Source organism: Ixodes scapularis, unplaced genomic scaffold (assembly GCF_016920785.2).
Source record: "Ixodes scapularis isolate PalLabHiFi unplaced genomic scaffold, ASM1692078v2 PGA_scaffold12__126_contigs__length_90152505, whole genome shotgun sequence".
Lineage (NCBI taxonomy): Eukaryota > Metazoa > Arthropoda > Arachnida > Ixodida > Ixodidae > Ixodes > Ixodes scapularis.
The window spans coordinates 12,060,183-12,070,852 of record NW_024609838.1 but is presented as its reverse complement, the minus strand read 5'-3'; the positions used below and the strand labels follow the sequence as shown (position 1 = coordinate 12,070,852).

Below are 10,670 nucleotides of genomic sequence, written 5' to 3'. Positions count from 1 at the left end.
GTAACTCGTTTAAATCTTACACACGTAACTTTCGTAATGCTAAGTTAAAAACACGTGACAAATATTAACCACAAAGAGTTTGCATGTTACCGCTTTGTAAGGTAATTTTGTTAAACGAACGCACTATTTGGCCTTTTGTAAATTTAACTAAAATTTGCGCACACCAGGCCATCAAACTCAAACAATAAACATTAAAATAAGAAATAAAAAAAATGGTAATCAATGTTTTTATATTATGCTCAAAAACAACAAAATCCACGCACTATCCTCCAACCCAACGTCACGCTGTGTAATGGCTACGCCAGAGTACAGTCCCGTTAGATATTTATCGCGAACAATTATGCGACGTAGTAATTAAGGATCGGGATCTTTTCAGAGCGGACGCCGATCCGTCGAAATTACGTCCGAGGAGCACGAAGAAGTCCGTCGAACCCACGAAATGTAGCGTCGTCGACCAAGCGAGGCTCGAGGAAAAGAAATTTCTCCCAGCTACGTGGGCCATTTAGCAACACCGATTCCGTTCCGATATCAAACCAACTGGCGGCGATCCAGCTGAGTGCAATGGAAGCAACGAGCTACGCATCCTACCTGCAACACTTTGTCCTCTCCCTTGCGGTGTTGCTACTCTTCAGAGTCATCCTCGTTTTGCTGAGAATCAGGCACGCTGGCGATGCCTGCAAGACCACCAAAACACGACCAGCCAAACTCATGATCGTGCTGGGATCAGGTAAGAGCTCTTGCTTGCTTCCCGTGCGCCGTCTAAATAACTCTGCGAGTTTATGCTTCGTTTCTCGGAACGCCATACTTAGCGTAAAATTGTCGAGTCATCTTCGTGTTTATTTTGACAGGCGGACACACGTTCGAGATGTTGAAGCTGGTCGAAAACATCTCGACGTCGTCGTACAGTCCAAGAGTCTACGTGACGGCTACCACGGATCCTATGAGCGCTGACAAGGCGAAGCAGCTCGAAATGTGGAGGGTTGCGTCCTCGTCGCAAGCCCTGCTGTTGAGATTCCTGTCATCCAAGAAAGACGACAGCGACAGCCCAGAGGTTAGAAACGGATTTGGCCACGTCCGAAATATCGGAACCATATGGCAGTACGCTGGGAAGTGTAGCTAACATTCACACATTTTATGGAACAGTGCTTTTACCGGGATGCTTTAGCTATGCAGTTGCATCATTTTACAACTTCACGAGATATATGTTTTTCCATAACCGTGTTCATAGACTGATGCTCAGGACATATCAGAACAGTGCAGATAGGGGTCACACAAAAACAGGAGTAACCTTCATCTGAATACCGTAAGGCAACTAGTTCAGCTTGCAATCCTGTCTTTCTGTGGCGTCAGAGATTGCATCATGCAAAAACAAGTTGTAAATGAAGGCGAAGTGTTCTTCCAGAGGATATTCTTTATCTAGGTGCTTTCACCGTGCAATCGTCTAGTTTTTACGGCTGCAGGAGTTTAGCCAGATTGGAGTTTGAGCATGTGAAGCTTCGGTACGGCATCAAGCTGCCATATTTTTGTAGAGTGGATGTACTTTTTGTGGCATTTTGTTCGCTTAGAACAGGCAAGTTTGGCATCATTTTAAGTGCTGTAGAGTCTCGATCTCGCTCACAGATGAAATTGCAACACAGGAGTATGGCGGGCAGGATCGCGTCGATGGACACACCCTAGATCATGTGACTTCAAATCTGCCCTTTCATTGTCTGTTGTTTGTTCGACCCGACTTATTGTCTGCCCCGAATGACAGGTTTGATGGTGCGAAAAGAAGCTCGTTGTATTCTTCTATAGTGGACTTAGTTTTGGGCATCATCCAAACGAACAAGCTTGACTGCTGTCGTAAATAGTTATGGGCAGCCACAGTTAAGATACGGTAAAAGTTGCTGATGCAACAGTATGGCAGAACTATTAAATGAAAGCCCATCAGAAATTATGTTTTTCATTTATTTCTTGTTAAAGTGAAAACAGTAAAAAAATTCTATATGAACAGGTAGTGTATTAAGCTGCCAGAGAGCAAAAAAAAAAAAAAAAGCTTTGGAGTTTTTTTTAGTTTCTAGTATCTTTTATGGCATAAGTACCGTAGAATACCGCGCATCCACGTATTACACATTAAGCACCCATTATCAAATTTGTTAGTTCTGAGAAAATACACAGAGTACATTTATATGTAAAATTGATGACCAGACAAGTGCCCATCCCCCATTTTTTTGCGATTATCTCCAAAGTTTGAGTGGGCATTTGCCCGGTATTTTATGGTAGGCTGTAAACTTTTTTTGTTGAAACTCTTCCGTCTTAGACGTACAGTGGGCATGTACAGTTACCTAGAGTCAAGCACCCTGCTAGTCCCATCATTGGAATAATCTTAAAATGGAGTGACAAGAGAGCTAGGTCAGTCAGTTGGTCACCATGGATTGTCACAACGTCTTTGTTCGATTCAGGCCAGAGCTGGACGACAGTGCTCGAAATTACACTGGCAGTTTTCATCTGTTAAATCCTGCAAAAGAAGCAAGAGCAACTTGCCTTCCTTGTGGTGGAAACATTTTACTCGAAAGCAGCTCAATGTTTGTGATCATATGGAGCAGATCGGTAGCAGGATACAGAGAAAACTAAAAGCTTTGCACAATTAAGGTTGAACATGGCCTGGGTGGGTTAACCTCTGAACCATTCCCTCAAATTGATTCAAACTTTTAGGGTGAATTGAACCCCATTAGGTTTGATGACATCTAACGTTTCAGTCTTGTAGGCCAATTCTACAACATACTATGCTTAAAGGCCGACGTACAACATCGGTTTTCTGCAGGGAAGATGATCCTCTTAGCGCTCCCCTCTCCTAAGCTATGAGGGGGAGCCAGGTTGGGGCAAGGTAAAACGTGGAGAGGATATAGGAAAGGAGTTGGCGGGCAAAGTGGAAAGCGCGAAGTGTATGTTGGCTTTTAAACAAAAAAATGCGACCATGAAAGGGTTAACAAGCTCCAGAAAAAAGTTACTTTATTAGGAAATGTATTTAAAAAAAATAATTGCAATCCACAAAAGGTTTGGTCTAATAGGAAGTAGAATACACATAGTGCAGGTTAAGGTACAAATCAATTGTAGAAAATGCAATTCTAGAGAAGAACAATAACACACAAATCAACATATTTCTGTTTTTGAAAATATTCAGTTTTTGTCGGGAAGAGTTTAGCTTTTTCAGGTTACGAGTACCTTAACTTGTTTCTCAGGAAATTTCAATCTTAGACACCACTGAATGAAATCTTCACACTTTCAAAATGTTAAATGATACATTTCCTCATACCACCATTTACTGCGAAAAAGTGAAACTAAGAAAAATGCTTTTGAAGTTTCAACTTTAGGTTTCTTTCTTTTCTACAAGTTTGAGGTAGGCAAAATTCACCTGGAGCATTGTTAGCACCTTCCTCTTTGAGACTTTGTTGTTCCCCTGGTAATAGCTACCAATTTGTGTCATTTGTAGGCAAGCTAACTTTTGTAGCAGGCATTTTTTGACAGATAAACTGACAAGAATTAAGAGGAAAATCAGACAAAGGAAAAGCAGCGAAGCAGGAATATGATCTGAAGTAGAAGATACTGTGAAAGGGCGCCACTGAAGATAAAACAATATCACGTCACCGGGCAGGACCAATCGTAAGCCCTGTTTGGGGTCTCAACCAATAAGATTGCTCATACAAAATTTTCAGGACTTTTTCTGTTTGTATGTATAGGGGTCTCCTTGCCATTGATACTTTTAAAATTGAAAAGGTTCTACGGGCTAAATCCAGAGTAAATGGTGCTTCCAATGAGGGTGAGATGTTCTGGCTATGTTAAACGAGTATGAAGCAGCACTAAATAAAAAACGCAAAAAACTTGCTCCCTGCTGACTGGGAGGGCTGCCGACATGTCGAAAATAATTTATTGCGAGATAAATCTTGCATGTTTTTAAATGAAAGTTTCTAAAACCATTCTTTGGAAGTTAATTAACATAAACATATCATTTTCTATAAAAAACATTTTTTTCAGAAAAATTTAAATTTGATTCGCTATCCCCCTAAAGAGTTTTCAAACTTCATCCCATGTTCATATTTGTCCGTGGCTTGCAATGGCTGTTGCATTATGATCATTGTAAAGCGTTATAAGGGCATAGATAAATTTTAAAATAAATTTAAACTCAAATTGCTGAAATACTTTGATTTTTTTAGAAATAAATGGACACCAGAAAACATTCTTCGATTTAAAATTCGCGTTTTTCGACAACCTCTGTTCTAGAAAAACAATTGCTCTGTGTCCACATTTGTCGCGCTTTGGCACTTGGCACTCCAGGCAGCTTCGGGTATGCTTTTCTGGATTGGATTGTGGCTGCTTATCGGGCAATTGCTGCGGAAGTTAATATTCCCGTTCTTTGCACTGATGGGCTTGTCTGTTTGCAGATGGCCGAGCCATCAGACTATGTGGTGGAGCGGATCCCGCGGAGTCGGGAACTGCACCAGTCCTGGCTGACCACGGTTCCGACGACCCTCTTTGCTTTGGTGACGTCGCTGCCCGTCCTGCTGCGGCACATGCCGGACGTGGTAAGATGTTGCATCACCCCTTCTGCAGATTGATGTCTGAAAAGTCACATGCCCTCGCCTAGTCATGTGACTTTTGCGGCCTCAGTTCGCTGTCACGTTAGCAGGTCGCAAGATCTGCAAGAATTGCTGAAACACGTGACTAGATGAAACGTTACAAATGGCTCTCCAAGAAGGTCAGCCTGGTTGGCAATAGGCAACCACACGGACTGTCGAACGAGGCAGTAATCACGAGTTTATCTTTTTGTGGGCTTGTTGTTCATCACTTGAGCTTCCTAGGCGTCGACATGGGGCAGTAGCTTGTTCGCTCCTTTGGGAGCTACTAACTGCAGAGAGACAAACATGTCAATATACAAATATTTTATTGCATTCTCGTATCAGATCTCTTAAGTTCCACATCCGAATGCATGCCGTCTGTTGTGTGTGCAGATCGTCTGCAATGGTCCCGGAACTTGCGTGCCCATTGTGCTGACCGCATTCGGCCTCGCCGTAAGTATCAGACATGAAAGGGCAATACATTTTGTTGGGGGCATTGGAGCGTTACGCTTCAAAGTTAGTCTTTGAATTTCGAATTGTTTGCATTGTTGCGAAGCCATTTCCACAGCGCTTTAGCAGGAGGCACTTCATTACCTCGTTGTCACATTCACTCGAAAATAGCTCTACCTTTTCGCAAAGTCTGTGCACATAGTTTTCCGCGGAGGAAATGGCCACGGCATCATCAACTGTTGGCGAAGCGGTTCAACCATCATACTACAATTTCGGGTAGTGTTGGGTCCAGCGTGGTTCGGCGATGGGCGCTCACAACGCCGCTTCTTGCTTCATCCTTCACCATTTTACCCACAGCCCAGACTGCCGAACGACGCATAAATTTAGTATTCTCGTGCTTATTGCCGCGCACAAGCTTGTGAAGAATGCAACAGCGTTGACACCTGTCACCATTTACACCACGGGCCTCACGCAAGCCGCTCCGATCCCAATACTACCCAACATTCTGGTACATGAATTTTCAAGCTGGGTTCCGCAAAGTACCCTAGCGTGTTCCCCAAGCTCCAAAACTTCCTCGACCACCCCTGCACCTAAGTGAAGCGTTTCTCTAGTTTAAGACACTATTCGAGCAGATATTGAGCCACCCGTTCATAAATATGAGCCGAGCACATTCTAGTATGTGCAGTACTGCACACAGGGTCTGCAGGCTCCTGCACTGCTTCATTTCATCAACGTCAAGACCGGGGACGTGTTCCTCGACTCTAAATCTAGTTTGAAAAGTTGGAACCTTCATTCTAGTACACCATAGTACAACATCGTTGCCGTTGTTTCTCCACCAGGTCCTGGGCATCAAGAAGGCTTCGGTGGTCTACGTCGAGAGCTTCTGCCGCGTCGAGACCCTCTCCATCACGGGTCGCGTCCTCTACCACCTGGCGGACCACTTTGTGGTGCAGTGGCCGCAGCTCTCCGCCAAGTACCCGCGAGCCAAGTACCACGGCCTGCTGGTGTGAGGTCGTAGCCGTCGCCAGCCGGGCCCGCGGAACAGCGGGCGTGCCCTTGGAAACACCGATTTTTTTTGCAGTAGCGTCGCGGAAAAGCACGATATGTTGTCGGCAAATCTCGTTAGGTTGGGGGAGGGTCGCCGAGCTCATGCGACGTTAAACCGGTTACATTACGTTTATCCAAAGTACTTGAGTAGGGCGATGTCACCTAGAAGACAAAGCGTGCATATCATGTTATTGTTAGTGGGCCCCCTCGATTGGCCCCAACCGAAAAACATGCTGAAGCTTGACAAGAGTACGCCGCCAAGAGGCAGACCTGTGCGTCTTGGCGTTGCCGTGTGCTAGCGTTGCGCCCGTTGCGAGATGCCTCAAGACATGAGCTAGGCGGCGCTGCTTGGATTCACTTGTCATGACTTTTTTGGGGAAGGGAGGGAGGGAGGAGGGGGGGGGGGGGGGAAGGTGCAGCCCTTGTCTTTTAAGTGATATTGAGTAGGAACTCCAAAGCTAAACCTTGGAATGGCGGCAGCCAACATTTTTTTCGGAGAATCCAAGTCTCCTAGAGGAATGTTGCCGCGCCGTTCCGACGTACTAGTGTCCACTGCCTCGGTTTGTCCTCGGCAGTAGAAACGGCATTGGCAGCGTTGCCAACGTCGTAGGGTGCCACATTCGTACGAACCTAAATGTCATTTTGAAATTCGCCCGTAGTTGCATACTAGGGGCTGGCAGGTTACAACGAGCCAGATGTTCGTTAACGTTTTCGTCTCAACAGAGTTGGCGTCGTCGATGTCTCGAGCACGTCGCAGATCTCCTTTAGCTACATGCATCAGAACACCGAAATCGTCCTTTGTACCTCAAACTGCACATGTGCTGTGCCATTATACGTGGAACAGGGTGACATTACCTGTAAGACGAGACGACAGTTATATCTATACGGAGAAAACGTCAAAAGTGGTTCCAGAGTGCTCATGTGAGTTGGCACCGCAATATTTTAACCAAGAAGAGAAGACAGCCTCGGCGTGTTTTGATGGTTGTTAACTGTCTGCCAGACATTGTACGCCAGTGTGCCATTTAGGAAGTCTCAGTTCAATATCGTCAGAGTTTGAAATTGTCGACTTCAATTTCGGTAGGTTCGGAAAAACGAGTTTCCACATTCTTGTTTACCCCTAAATGGAATTTCTTTTTTGTGTTTTTTTTTTTCAGTCACTGGAAACGATTTTAGCCTTTTGGAGTTTCTGGTTTGTCCTTAGTGTAAACTAATTTCAATGTATTTTTTCTTTTATGGCAGACAAAAATACATGAAAACGCAACAATGAGTAGTATGGAATAACAGGGGAGGCCGCTATCGCACAGACCCGACGGTTAGAATTAATTGCACGCCGCGGTGCATGCAAAACGCTGCCGAACGTCCCAAAAAGGTTGCTGGTTCGACCTCGGAATGGCGTTCGGCGCCGTCCGTCGGCCTCCGCATTTAAAGGAAGACGGCGTGTCGGGAGGCGGATTTTAACCGAGACATGGTCGTCTGCGGACCGGTTTACGGCTTCGTGCCGTTTTTGGAGTACTATCTTAGTAACTGTCCCTTCGTTTAACCTAGAAGATTTCTCCCGGAACCTTTTTGGAAGTTTAATCGTCTTGTCGCACGCTCCGCGCGAAGCGTCCCTTTTGATCCTCGCGTACCATTTACGTGCGTGCATTATCCTGTCTAGTGTCACTACCTTCCTTCACCTTTGATAACAAGTAGTTGTATTAGCGGAGTTCGGAAGCTAACAGTCCTTTTTTCTTTGTTCACTTTGTGCCCCGTTTTTTGGTCTCGGAATGCAAGGTTCTCTTTCCCCGTCGCTGCGGCCGTCGTTGCGCCGAGCTGGTCTCTGCGCGCAGCCCCGCAGCCGAATGTCTGGAGCCCCCTTCTAAAGAAAAAGTGCAAAATGCCACCTAACGTAACCAGAAAAGAAGTCTAATATATTTTCGAAGAGTGCTAGTCGTCTGAATGCTTGAGTATGACATCTACTACGCCGCGGCTTAGTGCGCGCCAATCACACTCAGGATCCCTCGTCCCTCATCTTTCGTCTTTGCAGTAGATCTTTATTATTGTTTTAATAGGGGAAAACGGATCTGCAGCCCGTATCTGTTGATGCCCGTTTCGTCGTCGACCTCAATACGCGTGCATGTTTCTCTCTCTCTGGGTGTGTGTGTGTGTGTGTGTGTGCCTTAACACTCGATTCTCGAATGTGCGCCGTTCATTTTGGAAACCGTGCTTCGTGCGAGAAAAAGAAACGGGCAGCTTTATTATGTTTCAGTGTTTTCAAACTTCGTAAAGAAGGGGCGCGTGCAAGCGCCGCGTCCCGTGGCTGGCCCACGGACGCGGCATTGGCATTTAATAACGCAGATACCTTAGCCGACCGCGAGAAACACCTTCCTTTCCTCATTCGGCATTTGGAAGTTGCATGAATCTTTTTTTTTTGTTTTTTTTTAGCGTGCTTGACAATGATTTATTTCCACACGCTTCTTGAAACTCACCTTTTTATGGCATTGCTTCGGTTTTTGCCAACTGTGACTAGATGGGGTTGATTAGCCAAAAGAATTTTTGTGAGGTTCAAGCAACACTCTGTTGTTGAGAACGACCCATGGGAAAATGAAAAGAGGTCGGCGCATTTGCTAAAGGCGACTTACGAAATTGCTCAAGCCACATTACAGGGAGTCGTGGAGTGCTAAAAGTTGGATATTTGATGCCCATTTGTGGTCCAGAGTTTATCGGATCTCCCCAATAAATATGAACAGAGAACTTGAAACCTTGTGTTTTGTATCTTTTTGTACGACGCATGGTGAACATTGAGTAGAACTGCAATGCCACCTAGAGGCTCTTAGGGTTTAGCTTAGTGCTTCTTCACATTGTTTTATCAAGGGTGCGCCAAGACGATGTCCCGAGGGCTCTGCAGAAAAATTTCCTTCTGAGTAGTACTATACGCAAAAAACTAGCAGTTCCGCGTTAAGCCACAGTTGAGTAGCTGCGACACGTCACGGCGAAGTTACTGGGCATCGACGTCGTGTTTGCGCACCGTGGGGCAACGTTACTAGATCAAAGTTGGTTGACAAGTTTCGTGGTGTGTGTGCTCGGTGGCGCCCTCTACACCATCGGCCCGCCCAATGGACAGAAGCTGCGGAATCGGCTGCACTTTGGATGCAGATTACCTGCGGTGGAAAGGAATTTTATTGGGGTTTTTAATGGTAAACATAAAATTTGCGCGTAAGTCGCCGCAAAAAGAGCGTCGTTCGAAAACGGTCGTTTGTTGTCCATGGAGGCGTTGACACCGGTGGCGCTAGAAACGTTAACCGCCCGTGCCTGTGCAGGCAACAATGAGCCGATTTCAAATGCCACTCTTTTGTGGAGCTTGTCAACTGGTAGATCTAAGAATCTTGCCCTTTTGTGCGTGAACAAAATGGACATCTGACCGTTTCGTTCTAAACACTTCCGTTTATTTTGGTCCAAAATCCGTGAAAGCGGGTCCCCGTCACAATCTCCTCGCATCGACACTGCTACGGCGGCATTTTGTTATCGGCTGCTTCTTCATATTTTTCTAGAGAGTGCATGCAGTAGCCATTGCATACTACGAAAACCCTATATATAAGACATGTTATTAACGTCGTGGTGTAGCTCAGTGGCAATGCCTCTGCTGTGCACGCAGCAGACCCAGGTTCGATTCCAGCAGGTAGCGGGCAATCTTTTTCGAGAATTTGTCAACATCAACGACAGACGCCTTACAACACCAACTACATCAACAACGGATGTCATTTCCAGTGGTGGGAAGTGCCCACAGCAGCTATCGCTGTAAAATCACACGTTTTGTATTAGCCAACCGTAGAACCAGAGCCGTATATGGAAAGAGTTTGGCCAGTCATGATCTCGCCGCCGTAACGCACCTCTCCCCAGTGGGCCAATCAGCCCGCGGTGCAGAGCCAGAGGCGTGAGCGCATGTGCGTGAACTCTCGGCTGCTCCCAGCTGAGCAGAGAGGGCCACCATTTTCATTCGTTCGCCCGGCGGAAGCGTGGGATCGACATCCAATTTTTGCTTCTTTGCTTTTATTTGGCAGGCTCTGGCAAGAAAATGATAGTGTTATTCCTTGGTGATTAAGAAGCTAACTAATTAAGTTTTTCTATGTTTAAATGCAAATTTTGATTCAGGCAAAAAAGAAATACCTAACCTCGTAGCAGACGACACATAGCCTCAACAGTGCCCCGTGCCGACAGCGCCGTGTCAAAATGGCGGTCGTCTCCTCTTTGCTCCCTTTCTCTCTCGCTCCTTCGGCGCTTTCCTCCCTTTTCTTCTCACCGGCACCTTAGACGCCACAACTACTGGCCAAACTCTCCCCATATACAGCTCTGCGTAGAACATCCACCCGTTCCACACTAAATGCCCATCCCCAAAATTTTTAACATCCGAAAAAATTGCACAGTACGTATATATGTAAAAGTGATAACCTAACGAGTGCCCATCGCCTATTTTTTCACGATTAAGATAGCTGCCTCCAATCAGACAGTGTGGATCAGGCTAGGTCATAATGCCACAAATGCTCACTACTTGCAGTTGTAAACCAATTAGGTAGTACTAAAGATAAACAAGCAACAGCG

General features: G+C 45.7%; 1 protein-coding gene across 1 annotated transcript; it reads left to right on the top strand.

Annotated features, from left to right (window-relative positions):
- The first annotated feature begins 257 nt into the window (after positions 1-257).
- Positions 258-8,832, top strand: LOC8035557 (UDP-N-acetylglucosamine transferase subunit ALG14 homolog). The gene is made up of 5 exons (XM_029983504.4): positions 258-727; positions 849-1,051; positions 4,422-4,562; positions 4,989-5,048; positions 5,885-8,832. Exons 1-5 carry the CDS (start codon positions 562-564, stop codon positions 6,053-6,055), a joined length of 741 nt encoding a protein of 246 aa, XP_029839364.1. The 5' UTR covers positions 258-561; the 3' UTR covers positions 6,056-8,832.
- Positions 8,833-10,670: the final 1,838 nt, after the last annotated feature.